The sequence below is a fragment of the Cajanus cajan genome, chromosome 8 (genome assembly GCF_000230855.2).
Source record: "Cajanus cajan strain Asha chromosome 8, NIPB_CcT2T_4, whole genome shotgun sequence".
NCBI lineage: Eukaryota > Viridiplantae > Streptophyta > Magnoliopsida > Fabales > Fabaceae > Cajanus > Cajanus cajan.
Window position 1 is genome coordinate 275,557 of NC_138524.1, and position 15,999 is coordinate 291,555.

At 32.1% G+C, this 15,999-nt stretch overlaps 2 protein-coding genes across 2 annotated transcripts; one reads left to right on the forward strand and one right to left on the reverse strand.

Annotated features, from left to right (window-relative positions):
* Positions 1–5,907: 5,907 nt before the first annotated feature.
* LOC109798669 (Methylthiotransferase) lies at positions 5,908–11,143 on the forward strand. Its single transcript, XM_020359017.3, has 11 exons — positions 5,908–6,124; positions 6,202–6,240; positions 6,326–6,417; positions 6,491–6,740; positions 7,020–7,139; positions 7,245–7,320; positions 7,466–7,674; positions 7,752–7,860; positions 8,229–8,321; positions 9,332–9,492; positions 10,394–11,143. The coding sequence occupies exons 1-11, from the start codon at positions 5,969–5,971 to the stop codon at positions 10,925–10,927; spliced, it is 1,839 nt and encodes a 612-aa protein (XP_020214606.1). The 5' UTR covers positions 5,908–5,968; the 3' UTR covers positions 10,928–11,143.
* A 71-nt stretch (positions 11,144–11,214) lies between these two features.
* On the reverse strand, positions 11,215–14,756 carry LOC109798668 (C2 calcium/lipid-binding plant phosphoribosyltransferase family protein). Its single transcript, XM_020359016.3, has one exon. It carries the CDS (start codon positions 14,462–14,464, stop codon positions 11,447–11,449), a length of 3,018 nt encoding a protein of 1,005 aa, XP_020214605.1. The 5' UTR covers positions 14,465–14,756; the 3' UTR covers positions 11,215–11,446.
* Positions 14,757–15,999: the final 1,243 nt, after the last annotated feature.

Sequence of the window (15,999 nt, forward strand, 5' to 3'; positions counted from 1 at the left end):
TGTTGTACAAAAACATCTTAATTTAGAAGGATAGCATAGCAATTCCCTTTTAGTAGACCTATGGCACAAAACTTTCCCGTTGAGAGGGTTGAGTTTGAGCAAAAGTTATTATGAAAAAAAAGAAGAAATTATGTTTATATATATATATATAATAATTGATTATGTTTATTTATACTATTAATAAAGAGAATTATCTTATTTAATGTCTATAGTTTTTTAACAATTTTATCTTTATAATAATTTTTTATAAATTATAATTTTTTTTATTCTCTTTATAAATTTTACTTTACAACTATCTATATTTTTAATAATCATTCATTATTATATAATTTTCATTATTTATTATATTTTAAAAATAATTTATAGAAACATAAAATACTCTATATATATAACACAATCGATTACTTAAAGATTATATATAATAATAAAATTATCAATTTTAAATAAAATATTCTCTAAAAAATTAAATTTTTCTATTATCCTTCTATTTTTGTCCTACCAAATAAATTTAATTTTCACTTTATTTTGTTTCCTTACCTTCCTTTCTCTCTATTTTTTTCCCTCTTTATAAAACACAAAATTAATGGCTCTTTTGGATTCTCTGGCTGGAATATTATGGGGTGTATCCAGCATGATATGTTTATTATGCTAAATTTACTATGTGTGCTTAGAAGACATTCTTCAACGTTCTCAATTTTAAAGGGCAAGGAGGCATTAACACATGTTTTAAAAGATAATCCATTATAAACTTTCCTTGAATAGACATGTTACTACATTTATGTTTGTAATTCATTTTAAGAAAATTTTTCAGATCATTGAATTACGGTTCCTTTCTTTCCTTGACAGTTTGAATCCACATGAATCCGGTTAGTTTATGGTCTTATGCTGACTTTAGTTGTCATTATAAGTCTGAATGCTGAACATTTTATGAGAAGGAATTATTCTCAGGTGGGCATGCATACCTTGGCTGTTCTAACATTTGCATTAACTGCCTCACCTTGTAGTGTACACCTGTTCTTGCTCGCTACCCTTCTGGGATATGTTGCTGCATGCAAGGTACTTCCTATTAATAAGGACCAATAGTTACAGCTAATCAATTCAAAGACTCATAGGGGTCTAATATGTCAAATTACTTCTGTTACTAAAATTTTCAATATAATATAATGTCCGATAATTATGATTATAAGATTTTTAAAATTTAGGATGTGTAGCAGTGCTCCCATGACAAATTGCTGTGTGATACACTAAAGTAGAAGGGATGCTAAATTATATCATATGTACATCATTGCGTAATATATTGATTATCTTTTAGCTTCTCGGTTTGCATATTTAGCCATTCTTATGCGAACGAAGAATATCGACACAACTTGTTAAGTTTTTCCCTTTCTCTTGGCTGCTTCTTTTGCTGATCATTACAGGACGGTGCATATATATATATAATTTTTTATTTCACTTTTTTGGTTTTTATACAATAACTAAAAGTGTCTCCTTTTGAAACGATGTTTCATGGACAACAATACTATTTCTTGTTCAAATGTATATTGGCAGAGCTTGCTTTAATTTAAGATTACAATTTTCTTGTCCCACAACGGAGCAATGCTATGCATATGCTTTCTTAGATAGTCTGTTCCCGGGCAGAATGTCCATGTAGTAAATCTCGTGATTCTTAGCACGCCATGATCTTTTGCTTTAACATATATCATCCGAGTACTGAATTGAAATAGAAATTCAAGTATGCGAATAAATTCATAAACTCAATCTTAAATTCAACCTATAGAATATGTGTATATTTTATAAATTGATATTTAGAGTTTAGGATTTAGGGTTTAGGATCTAGGGCGCGCCAATGTACACTAAAAATAGGTATAGGACAGTGAAATTAAAGACTGCATGATAGCTAATAAGATATAGCAGAGGAAAAAAAATAAAGGATTTAGTAATAAATATCACTCAGCTTTATTGTGAATACTCCTACCTAAGGATACAAAAGAAGCAATCATCTGAAACCCTAAGGATACCTTGGTAGTTCTAGTCCTAGAAATTGTTTACAATCTTTTTATTTATTTATTAAATTATAAACTCAGTATATTCGAGAATCCTCATTGGAGTAAATTATGTGATACAGTTGGATAGTATAATATATCGTTATTTTTAGTTCTTATATAATTTTTCAAAGACAAATAAAAAATAATTTTACAAGGATCAACACTAAAAAAGAATGTGATATATTATAAAAATTAAAAATATATTTAAACCTAAAAAATTATTTTCACAGTCAAAAATCAAAGGAAAAAGGAGGGGAATTAACTGTGCTTGCCCATAAATGATTGTCCACAACTCAAATTAAAAAAATAAGTCAACCTTTCATAACCAGAAACAAACTCAAAATCACAAATTTTTTAGGTCTAGACCAAAATTTTTTAAAAAGAAATCACCATCGCTGATAAGTGTTTTGCAAACATTACTTGGTGTGTTAAGTGTTAACAAAAAAATAATAATAAATCTTTGTTGTTTTTGAGGTGGTTGATGATACACCGGTGTTATTGACCGGAATTTGCTCACTCTCTTGATATCTATTTAGATAAGTATTCGTGCGATGTGCAAATTATTTTGATAATTTCTATTATATTATATATTTTTTTATATAATAGTTTTTATATAAATTAAAATATTTATATTATATATGTGTAAAAAATTATGGTTAAAGTAAAATTATAATTTTATTTAAAAATAATTTTTTCTTTAACTGCATCAGATATAAGTGTACCCTTCATTATTGTTCTTATCTCAAAGACTCAAATCGGGTTTTCAATTTTTGTTTTTTTCTTCTATTTCAGAGTGAAATTTTTTATATCAAATTAAAGATAACATTATTCGAACGTCTTTGTTATTTTTCTTTTAGTTTGTTACCTTTTGATTATACCAATAATTAATTTAAAATATAAAAAATCATAATAAAAAAATAATTACAATTAAAAAATACTGTCATTTCATATACCAAACTAATTGGATTTTTGATAAAATATTTTCAATAGATTAAAGTTGAACCATATACTTATAAAAATAACAACTATATTACAGACTAAATAAATACATATTTAAATATTTTTTTAATTAATTATCTCATCATCACATACAAAAAAAAATTGACACTTTTTATTCTTATGTCACATTAAAAAAAAAATTCATTGTTATTTTCCAATTTATTGAGGTCTTTTTCATGAATAGAATCTCTTACAAAGTTTTATCACATATTTTGTTCATCAAATGCTAAAAGAAAATAATATCAAATATAGTAAATATACTAACCTGTGATATAAATTTACAATAATTTATATATTAAAAATAATAAACATAGTATTTTGATATATAAACTCATAATAATTTGCATATAAAATAATTAAATATAAAATTTTGACATTAAACATTTTTATAGAGGCGTGAATCTTTTCGTATTATAATTTTTAATCATAAATAAAATACCTTAATACAAAGTTACGGTTAAAAGAATAAATGTTTATTATAATAACTTAAAAAATATTTAAAAAAGCTTAAAAATTATCTTTTCATTAAGAATCAACATCTCAACACTAAAAGAATTTTTAGGATTGTTGTACTCTAAAAATATAATAATACTTACTTTTATTTATATGAATAAAAGATAATAGAGACAATTATCATAAAATCAAAAGAAAAAAAATGGAAAGATGTTAATATGTTACAAATAAGAATATACATGTACTATTAGATGAAATAATTGAGATGTATGTGGTATAATTAAATCTGATCAATTAAATAGAAAACTTGAAGAGGTTGAAATGATTGTTAATTACTATCAATTATATTGTTTTGGAAATGAAAATGTAAATATCTCTTATCAGTTATATTATATAATCATTAAATAAAATAAATAGTAGTTGTAACATATATGAAATATTAAATTATAGAGAGAGAACAGAATGCAGAATGGATAAGGAAGGATAAATAATAATTGAAAGAGAAAATAGTTAATAATTAATAACAATATTGAAACAGAAATATAATAATTATTAGTAATCATTTATCTTATAAAATTTTATTTTATTAATAACAAATATGAATATTTTTCATTATTTTAATTTTTCTATATATTAATGTATTTTTTAATATATTAATATATTTACATTGTAATATATTTTCTTTAATTATTTTGTCATACTAAAAATCGAATAAATATTTTTATAAATTAAAAATATATCGTATTATACATTGGAAAAAAATAGAATACACAATTTTTTTATATATATATTTGGTTTGATATTAATAATGATGGAAATATATAATTAATAATTAATAATATTATGGAAACAAAAATTTATAACTCTTAGTAATCATTTATGTTATAATATTTTTTTCATTTTTAATTTTGTGTATATATTAATATAATTTTTAATATATTATTATATTTACATCGTAATATATTATATTCCCTTTAACTATTTTGTCATACTAAAAATCGAATAAATATTTTTGTAAATTAAATATTATATCGTATTACTAATGAAATAAATAATAAAAAATACACAATTTTTATATATATTTATTTTGATATTAATATTAATTAATAATTATTTACAATATTTATAATATAATTACTAAAACTATTTAACTATGTTGATAAAATTAAAGTGCAAATGTAATAATGTTCCTTAATTGGAAATAATTAGAAAACGTAATATTATTAGAAATGATTCTCTAATATTCCTTGATTATATAGACTACCGTTTTATCGAGCGATTTATTAAGGTTTTTATTCTTTATTTTGTTCGGATCGATTAGTGTTAATTATGATTTATGAAGGTTTTTATTAAAATTTAAGTTTTTAGTCTTAATTAAGGATGATTAGATTAATTGATAAAACAAAAAATAGTTGACATGTTAACCGTAGTGTTCTGAGTTTTGGTATTTGATAAGTGAAAATCGAAAGAAAAAATTTATTTGTTGGTCAGAACGGCCCGTTCTGAAAGCAGAACGGGCCGTTCTGGTTCTACTTTTTATGTGCTAATTTTGATTTTGAAATGGTCCGTTCTGATTTATTTTTCATGTGTTATTTTTTAATCCAGAACCGTCCGTTCTGATTTTAGAACGACCCATTCCAAAACGTGAACAGTAAATGATGCTAGTTGAGAAAATAAATTTGCAACGGTTGCTATTTGTGTAAGTTTTTTTTAAAATAATATTATTTGAATAAAAAACTCTTTGATTTCACAATAATTTAATACTATTACAATCAATTTAATATTTTATTTTGTTAATTTAAATTCTCAAACAATTATGATTTTTATTTATATAATAAAATATTATATAATTTTTAAATTGCATACTTGATTTGTGCATTAATATTGGAGTAAGTTCATTCCTACTCTTTCTATATATAGAAGAGATTTACTTACTCTAATAATTTATATTTTGCATTAAATTTTAACAATTTAATCTTTAAATTAAAAAAAAAATTACATAGATCAAATATGTAATTTTAAAAAAAATTTAATACTTAGTTTCAAAATTGATAAATAATTATAAAAATATTTTATATATCATTTTGAACTTATTATATAATTTTTAAATTTTTTAAAATGTTACAAATTTTATTTATATATTAATAATTTTGAATTCAATGATAGATAGTTAAAATTTAATCTAAAATGTGAATTATTGGATAAAACCAAAGTGAGTAAATATTTTTCTCTATTATATTAATATTATATATATATATATATATATATATATTAAATAAACATTTTTTCAAAATATTAAAAACATTAATATCTAGTTTATTTAAATAATTATTTTGGTGCATAGTGTGTGTAATTTTATTTATTTATTTTATTTAAAAGGATTGGTGTATCTAAATCTAAAATATAAATTTTAGGTATTGTGTTTAGGGCAGAGGAGGGAAGAGAAGGAGGAGGAGGAGGAAGAGATAGAGATGGAGGACATTGAGGATTTGCTGATTGGGAGCAGCCGAAGTGAAGCTCCACCAGGATTTCGTTTGCCATTAGCAGCTGCTGTTGGCGTCGGCGTTGGAACTAAGCGGAATCAACTCTCTTCTTCTTTACCTTCGCCTGCGATCCCTGGCACTCAGGTTATTTGATCTCACATCACATTCTTCTTATTCTTCTTTCTCTTTTCTCTTATTCTTTCTTTGTTCCTCTCCCGCAGACTATCTACATCAAGACCTTTGGCTGCTCGCATAACCAGGCAAGTCTCTGCCACTTGCTACTCAACTCATCTTCATCAATTCCCATTTCAGCTTATTCTATTCTTTCATTTGAATTTTGAACAGAGCGACAGCGAATACATGGCTGGTCAGCTTTCGGCTTTTGGTTACTCTTTGAGCGATAATCCCGACCTAGCAGATCTCTGGCTCATTAACACGTCAGCCTTTTCTCTCTCACTCTTTTACCTAAACAATAACATCCTATGTCACATTCAATAATTACTTCTGCAGTTGCACAGTTAAATCCCCGAGTCAATCTGCTATGGATACCATCATATCAAAAGGAAAATCTTCAAATAAACCACTAGTTGTTGCTGGCTGTGTCCCTCAAGGAAGTCGAGATTTGAAAGAGCTCGAAGGGATCAGCGTTGTTGGAGTTCAGCAAATTGATCGTGTTGTTGAAGTTGTAGAGGAGACTTTAAAAGGTCACGAAGTGCGCCTCTTTACACGAAAGAAATTGCCAGCACTGGACCTCCCTAAGGTTTCCATAATTCAATTTCATTCCCATTCAGTTTGTATGGATATTTCTTCCTTGCCCCAACTATCACGTGTAAAGCACCTGTTGTTTATTATGTTTTATGAAGCACATACACCTATTTTGTTCAAAGTGTCAGACACCTATATTCCCTCACATTTCTCTTATGCATCTTAGACACCTCTAATTAGGCTTGTTATCATGGAAAAAACATACAAGGTGAATATACCATCAATTTAGATATTTTATCATGTTATTCGATCATTCATTATGCTTCTGGAACAGGTAAGGAAGAACAAGTTTGTTGAGATTCTTCCTATCAATGTTGGTTGTTTAGGTGCTTGTACTTATTGCAAGACAAAGCATGCTCGGGGTCACCTAGGAAGTTACACAGTTGATAGCCTTGTAAGTACCATTGACAGTGAGTTACATTATATAATATACATGCATATATTCCTTTTTAATATTTCAGTTTGCTTATGTATATATATTAATTCGTAATTATTGCAGGTTGGGCGTGTAAAATCTGTCATATCTGATGGAGTTAAAGAGATATGGCTTAGCAGTGAGGACACTGGAGCATATGGTAATTTCTAACGTTTGTCAGAGTTTATCTTAAGAAATTTCCTATTGACTTGCATACGCCCCTAAGCAATTTAGGTTATTCAAAATGTTATAAAATTGAGAGTGGGGTTTAAATCAATGGTTTCTTAGGTCTTGATGTTTTACAGGTCGTGACATTGGTGTCAATCTTCCAACTTTGTTGAAGGCCTTAGTAGCAGAACTACCAGCTGATGCAAGCACAATGCTGCGTATTGGAATGACCAATCCACCTTATATCCTTGAGCACTTGAAAGAGATAGCAGAGATATTACGCCATCCATGTGTGTACTCTTTTCTGCATGTACCAGTTCAGTCTGGAAGTGATACTATTTTGAGCGTAAGTTATAAAAATTATTTATAGGATTGTATATGATAATTTACTAAATAATGTATTAACCAATCTGAATGTCTCAGGCAATGAATCGGGAATATACTGTGAGTGAGTTCAGGACTGTTGTAGATACTTTAACTGAGCTTGTACCAGAGATGGAGATTGCCACTGATATAATATGTGGATTTCCTGGTTAGCAGATCATTTTTGTTCTGTTTTCTGTTAAATTGTTCCCTGAAATGTACAATTTTATGTGCAATAAACATCTAGTGTAAAATAACTCTTGAAATTATGAATCATTTTGTTTGAAAACATGCCACATGGTACTCTAAGCTGGAGATTCTTATACAATTTAATAATAAATGACGCATCAAGTGGATATTATAATTGGGGTGGTTTCATTGATGAACTAGAAATATGAAACAATATTCTCTTAGTCTTTCAGATTATACTGCATATGATTGAAATGATTTGGAATTCATATTAGATAATCTGGAATTTATCAAAAAGAAAATTAGTGCATTGATCTTAGAAACACTTATTTCTTGGGGCATTTTCAGGTGAAACTGATGAAGATTTTGTGCAAACTGTTAACCTTGTTAAAGAGTACAAGTTCCCTCAAGTTCATATTTCACAATTTTATCCTCGACCAGGTATGTGATATGACACAGCTTCATATCGAATGCAACAATCATAAAATCAAAATAGGTACCAAGTCTGGAACACTGTAAAAGTAACACTATGATGTCTTATATCCACAGGGTGATGTGTGTGTAGTTTGTTTTCTTTTTCATTTTTAATGGGGGAGTCGGGGAGGGCTAGTTGCTGCCATGAGTTGTGAGCACGTTTAAAGGGATAAGATTGTGTATTTCTAACCTCCCAAACCCCACATTTGTGAGGGTGCACTGGACCACTGTTTTTGTGATTTCTTTTGCTTATGCTAAAACTAACCCTAAATTGTAATGGAATGTTTCTTTCAATCAAAAAGGGTTCCTAATAATTTTATTCTTATTAGATGTATTGAGAAGTGATCAAAAGTTCTTCCTTCTTCCATATTTTACTTTACCTGCTTGCTAGGTGCTACTTTATGCTACTTTATGCTACCCAATCAGTATAGAGGGCCACACAATGTCTCCATCGTCTTGGATGATTACTTAGAGGTGCTTGTGTGAGCTGTAGTTTTCTCAATAACATTTTTTCTTATTGTTACGAGATCAAATGAAAGGTGTGAATTCCTGTTTATTAATGATATAGGATAGTATACATGGTCTGCATATTTCTTTTTCTCCCCCCGTCTCTATCTTTGGTTATTTTGGTTAATTACTTTTCCCTATCATCTGAATTTAATGTGCTGTACATTTGCACAAACCAATATATTTTCTGTTTACTTAAGTAGAATATGGGAACCTAGGCAACATGTGTGTTGGATGGCAGGGTTAAAAAGAAAAACTATTAATTACAGTACTGGGGTAGGGTGGGATTGGATCTGTTGGGAAATTTGCATTCATCAGGTTTAAATTTTGGTGCTTAGAAAATTATGCCATCTAGATTACCTCCAAAGGTCTGATAGCATTTATATAATATGGTAATGCCAATATATTTCTTTATTTTCATTTTAAAACAGTTTTCCTTACCCGAGACAAATAATACTATAAATGAATAGGGACACCTGCTGCAAGGATGAAAAAAGTTCCAAGTAATGTGGTGAAGAGAAGAAGCCGAGAACTGACAAATGTCTTTGAATCCTTTACACCATACTCTGGGATGGAGGGCAAAGTGGAAAGAATATGGATTACTGATATTGCATCTGATGGAGTTCACTTGGTAAGGCAATGTAGTAGATCTAGAATCATGATTTATTTTTGTTGCTTTTTAATGTGTTATATTAAAGCATGTCATTTGTTGCATCCAATTTGTGGCTATGACTGGCTGAAAACCTGAATCTCTGATATCTGGTATCTCAATGCTGAATACTTTTATTGCCATGAACTCGTTAAAGTGCCAAAGAAAGAAGTTTAGGGAAAAATGAGATACGAGGTTGTTTTCCTTATCTGTCGTTTTTTGCTCATTCCATTTATCAAGACAATAGTAAAGGAGTGCTAACAAGTAACAACACACTTCTAACACACTATCTACTGTTGGTTTAAATTTATTGGAAAGTACAAAATCATGATTGGAACTTATTAAATAAGAAGAGAAACTTATAAAAAATTGTGATTTCTAATAAATTTCAGTTAGTAATAGAGTATCCGAAAGGGTGTGGTGTTAGCATTTCTCATCTAGAACAATATTTAAGAATGTAATTTTTTGTTTCTAAACTTTAACTGTCTTGATAACGGTGCTGTGTGTTTCAAAATGATATACTTGAGACTTGAGTTGGTTTAGCTGCAAATTTGTTAAAATCTTCATCATATCAGGGGTGTTGGAAGAGTTCTACTCACAGCATAACCATGGCTTTAGGGCCTATTGTACATCATAAATAGGGAGGGGATGGGAGGAAGAAGCATCTTTTTCTTTCTTTCTTTTTGAGGGTGGGTGGGTGCGTTGGGGGAGAAAAAGGGAGGGGGGGGGGGTTGGAATTTGGATTGTGTGCATGTTGCATACTTACTTACAAATGATAAAATGCGGATTCCTGTGAAGCACTCCTTTGAGCTTGTGACTTTAATATATTATGTATTTATTTCTGGTATCTATCATCTAATTATTTTATTTGTCCATGCCGAAGGTTGGTCATACAAAAGGATATATACAAGTTCTTGTACTTGCTCCAGACAATATGCTGGGAACTTCAGCTATGGTTAAAATAACATCTGTGGGAAGGTGGTCAGTTTTTGGGGAAGTAATTGAGACAGTCAACCATGTAAGTGACGGTAAAGCTCTGAACAAGCTGGTTCCTAATCAGGATATGGCTAATCTCTGCGGTAATCCAGCCAAGAATGGTGGATTCTCGGAAGTGCAAGAATCTTGTGCTTGTGGAAATGACAGTTGCTGTAGTCAGGATACTCTCGATAACAGTGATAATTCAAGACAGAACCAAAGCAAAAGGAATTTCATTGGATGGATGTTGAGGAAGCGGAAGCATCTGCACAAAAAGGTAGAGAGGGAGCTTGCCTCGGGATATGTTAAAAAGCAAGAAGGAAGCATGAGGGAGTGGGACTTCGTTGATAAGGCTCTTTTGGGTGGAATATCTATCAGCCTCTTGACGATTATTGCTCTGGTAGTAGTAGCCCTTACGTTTAGAGTTATTTGGTCCCAGTAAAAGGCTGTTAGTTTTTAATATTTTTCCGAATCAAATTGTCATTCGAAAGTTTTGACTTGTACAAATTTCTTAGATTTTATCAAGTGTTGTCATATGTATTATTCCCGCAAATTTTCAGCCCACATCATGCATTAGGTTTTATGGCAGTTGTATTGATACACGATTCGTAGAAAATCCTTTTGGGGCTTGATTTATAAGAGCGAACGAACTTGCTCATCCAGACTGACTATTATTTTGCGTGGTTAACAATAATAGGAAGAACATCGTTTCGTAATATAATAAAGGTGTTACGAGCATGAAAGAAATATTCATTTCCATAGCTGAAACTGAAGCTTTGGGATGTACATATACTTTCATAGAATGAAAGTGTGCTTTTTTGCTAATGAAATTGGAGGGGAACCCTGACTATGCACATCTTTGCTGTACCCTCTTTAATTTACGTGTAGTGGTGCTGGTATGTTTATTCATACATCTTTATTTGTGCACAACAATTGAAATGATAAAAACCGAAGCTGGACATCATATGAGCATATCTGATTTGGAAGGCAATCTCTTGAAGAAATTAACTGGTACCGATGGCATCTTGCTCCTAAACCGAGGATGACGCAACATGTAGAGGCCTACTAGAATAGCTACTACTTGGAAGGGAGTAATGTAAATGAAAACAGCCCAAATGAGTGAGAAGATGATGAAGATAGACGTAGCCCTGGAGTCTCTCCAACTTAGTATGGCTTGAGCTCTTTCTCCCTGGGTAGCCAAATCTCCAACCACAGCCTGTACTCTACCTGCCACACTCCGCAATCTGTCATACCTCATTCTCACAATATCTGAAGGCCTTGTAGTTGGAAAAGAGTCAAATTCCTCGTCCAGTTCATCTGGGTGGACACTTTCTGCTTGTGAAAGCCTTGCATCCATGTGAGGTGGCTGCCTTGGCCTGAACCGGTAATTCCAAATCCCAATCACAAACAAGTAAAGAAAAATGGTTGGCAATATCAATTCCGGGTAGCACACCAATATCAAGAACAAGACATGAACAAGGCAGGTTGTGATTGGATTTCTCCAAGTACAGATGTCAGCAAACCATTTACAAACAGCTGTAACTCCCGAGAGTAGTGACATTATGCGGTGAAAATTGGCTTTGCTTCTCCTTAGACTCCACATATGGTAATCCACATCAAGCATATACTCAACTGCTTCACGCCTCAGGGGTGGCTCAGCTCTAGATAGGCGAGCAGCCACAATCTGCATGGCCTGGTGGCGGAGCCAATCTATGTGCCTAACAGGTATTGGTTGGACATAATGCATTTTGGGAAGCAAAGGCCTGCCATACTGGGCTACCATATTAACCCAAGCGGTGCAAGTGAATCTCACTGCCAAATGAAGCTCTCCATTCTTCTTCAGGCCGTTGTGTTGGAGAACCAGCAGAGGATAAAAATGAGTATACACCCTATCAGTTTCCAGAGTTGATAACCGGATTCTTACCTTTCCAATTCTCTGATCTCTAGCATCACTGCTCCCATTGACGTGGTGGTTGTCAAAAACCCCAATTGTGATGACAGTACACGGATCATAAACTTCCCAGGTATACTGCTCATTCCATCGAGGGGATAGAGTATCTAGCAGAGTTCTGGTTCGAACCCACTTGTTGCCATACTTGACCACGCAGTATGCATCGGTGGTCCTACCTTCCTTGCCCTTCATGGGTAGCAAATTCCGGGCACTCAGTATCCCAAGTTCGAGAATTCCAATGTTTTTCTTCCTCAAATGTTTGGAGGATGGCTGAAGATCACTGCTGAAATGCGTGGACTCATCAAGCACATGGTACCCGTCCTCACGACACACTCGGAGGTGAATCTTGCTTGAAAATTTCTCCTTCTTTTTCTCTGTTTCCTCCTCTCCAACTGCACTAGGCCTGCGCAAATTGAACCAACGAGAATCAGGGAGCTTGCTGGTCTCGTGCCTGGGTGGAACACTTCTCACATATATGATCTCCCTTCCTAAGATTTCAAGATTAGGACCACCTAGTTTTTCCTCAACTGTGACAATGATAAAATCCTCAAGTGGCTCCGCTGCCACAAACATAAGCTCGTCGTTCCAAACTGGGTTGGTGCTTCTAATTTGAGAAGGCCTGGTGAATCTCATCTGACTCCCCAGTTGTACTCTAACAACAGTGTCTGGGGCTCTTCCTTTCTCGGAAGGAACAAGATCTTGAGCTTCAATTACTTGAACTCTAAGATAGTAAAGCTTGGGGGAGAAATATACCTTTGAGCGCGTGTTTGCAAGGTTGGAGTGACTAATGTTATGAGCATCGGAGTGCCAGGCCTCCGGAAAGGACTCATCCGCCTGTGTTCCCATCCAAACTGCAAGCATGATTTCCCCATTATTCATTATTTTTTGCCCCTTCTTATCCTCCAATCTGTACCATTGAGGAGCTAAGGGGCTATCTGGGGGTACCCGAAGAGGAACCTCAGTGAGATCAAAAGTAACTCTCCCCACAAAATCATCCTTCCCAATGTCCTTATCCTTCACGGTCACTTCAAGCAAATTTGATTGCAACCTCTCCTTGGAGAAGGCAAAGATTTGCTTCCAAACAGGGTTCTGATTCTTCTCCAAGTGCTTAGTGAGGCCCTTGTAGTTACCAAGCTTGACCTCCACATAAGGGTCAAGGCTTCCCGAGATATCCATGACAGGGAGATCCCTAGCCTTCACCACATTGACATACAAGTAATGCATCTGCTCCACTAAATCGTAGGTGGTTGATATCTTGTCCCCTACTCTATAGCGCAAACGAGCTGCAAGTGGTGGACTTGTCTCCACCAATGCATACTCCGGGTTTTGCTTTGGGATCTGCATTAACATCACATTGGGTGGCCCAGCTTTCGCAAAATCAACCCTCCTTTGCGTTTCCACTGCCGGGAAGGCCTTGGCTGCAGGAGCTGCTGCTGGAATTGAGTGAAAAGTCCTAACTTCCTTCTCTTTCTTTTTCATCTTCTTCTTCTTCTTCTCCCCGTCACCAACCACACTTTCCTCATCTACCATGTTGGTGTTTATTTCTTGCAAGGGAGTGTCCTCGTGAGGGTGTTCCGCAGTGGCAGTAGGACTATAGTCTTCGGGTTGCGGGGGAGGAGGAGCTGTGTCATCATGCACTGCATAACATCTAAGACCGATTTCTCCTCTGATGTTTGAAAAGAGACCACGTTTCTCAAGTGGGAACCGTTCCACACTGGCCTGGGACTCCGACAGAGGGATAGAAGCGCCTGAAAGTCTCACCCTTCCTAGGAAGTTCTTGTGGTTGCCACCTTTTCGATCATTGTGATTGTATACAAGCACTTCAATTGTCTTGTGGGGAAGATCTCTGGGGTTATTGATGTTGAACACCAACTTCTCATTCCAACAAGGATTGAGGTCTTTGTGCTTGGTTTCAGTCCTGTGCTGCTGCTCATCAAACTCTACCTCTACAAAGGGACTTGCTGACCCTTCCCCATCTTTGGGCATAAGGTCGCTCGCATCCACTACTTCCACCACCAGCTTGTTCATTCTGCTATTCAATTATGTTTTACCACTCAAACAAATAATTAAAGGCAAGAGTGGGAGTGAAGAAGAGTAAGCGGTAGCGGTGGTGACTGGTGAGGAGATTTTGAGTGTGAAGACAGAAACATTTGTTTGAGAGAGAATGGGATATGCTGTTTGGTAATTGGTGGCCCCTTCCTTCATGTGCCTTTCTATTGGGAGAGATTCTAGTGGCTACTTTCTACGTCTCTTTGCTTAGGGTGATGTGGTTCTGAGAGAGAATATTACTCAACTACACCCTCAATATATTTATTTACTACCTACTTCAAAACATGTACAAATACGTTTCTTTAATCTACCTTTTTCTTAAGATTTATGTCTATTTTCTGTATTAATACCACATATTTAGACTGTTTTCGATCAGAAATATTTCTTGTAATATTTTTTATTTTATTTACTTAGGTGGTCTTAACTGTTTTGTAGATTTAAATATTAATATGGGTGTTGTTGGTTTTTGATTAATAATGCCGTGGGGTTGAAGATGATGATAAAGTTTAGGTGGATGATATTAAAATAATAATAGTGGTGGGCCATATGGAAACTACTAAAACATTCAAGTGTTTCATAAATAATTTTGAATAAGAAAAAGCAGATTTCCCTTTTGTTAGGATATCCCTTTCAGAGGAATTAAGGCAAAACCATTGTTCAACTTGGTTGTGGATGGTGTCCTCATCCCAACCTGACCTTATAAAGCTTGTCAAGTCTTTTTGTCCCAAAGGTCGGCAAAATAATAATTCATACGGTAATTAGTAAATTTATTTTTTGTATAATTTATCTTCTTTTCTTTCAATTCAAGGCTACATTTTCCTTCAATTTATCATTTTTCATATCATTATCAACAAAAAAACAAAAATTATAAGTGCATGACTTTTATAAGATTATTAATTGTGTATTTATTTGCCTGTTTAAAATTCACTACAAACTTTTTAGTAAACTAAATGTGAAAGGAAAAAATTATAATGTTTTTAATTTCATCTTTTTACATATGATTTTTCTTAGATAATATACTTGTGTATAGGGATTGAAATAGATCAGACTTTAAACAGAAATTTATGACATGATTTTTTTAAAGTCTCGTCTAGCTTAACTTTTTTAATATAAAGATCAGACTTTTAAAAAAACCTATTTATATAAAAAAGTTTGATTAAGACTTATAGAAAAGCCTGTTAAGATATGAATATATATATATATATATATATATATATATATATATTAAAAATATGGATAAATAAATAAACTTATAAAATAAAAATAAATTATTAAAATATAGAATATTTTTTTAATATTTTTTTCCACATATATATATATATATATATATATATATATATATATATATATCATATCATGATTATGTATGAATTGTTCTTTAAAAAAAATGATTCAATTTTTTTCTATATTTTTTTTAAAATTTAATAATATTAAATAAATTATATTTAAAAAATAATTTTGTTTATTTTTAAAAATTAAGTTTATTGATCTAATTAACATAAATAATTTAAATA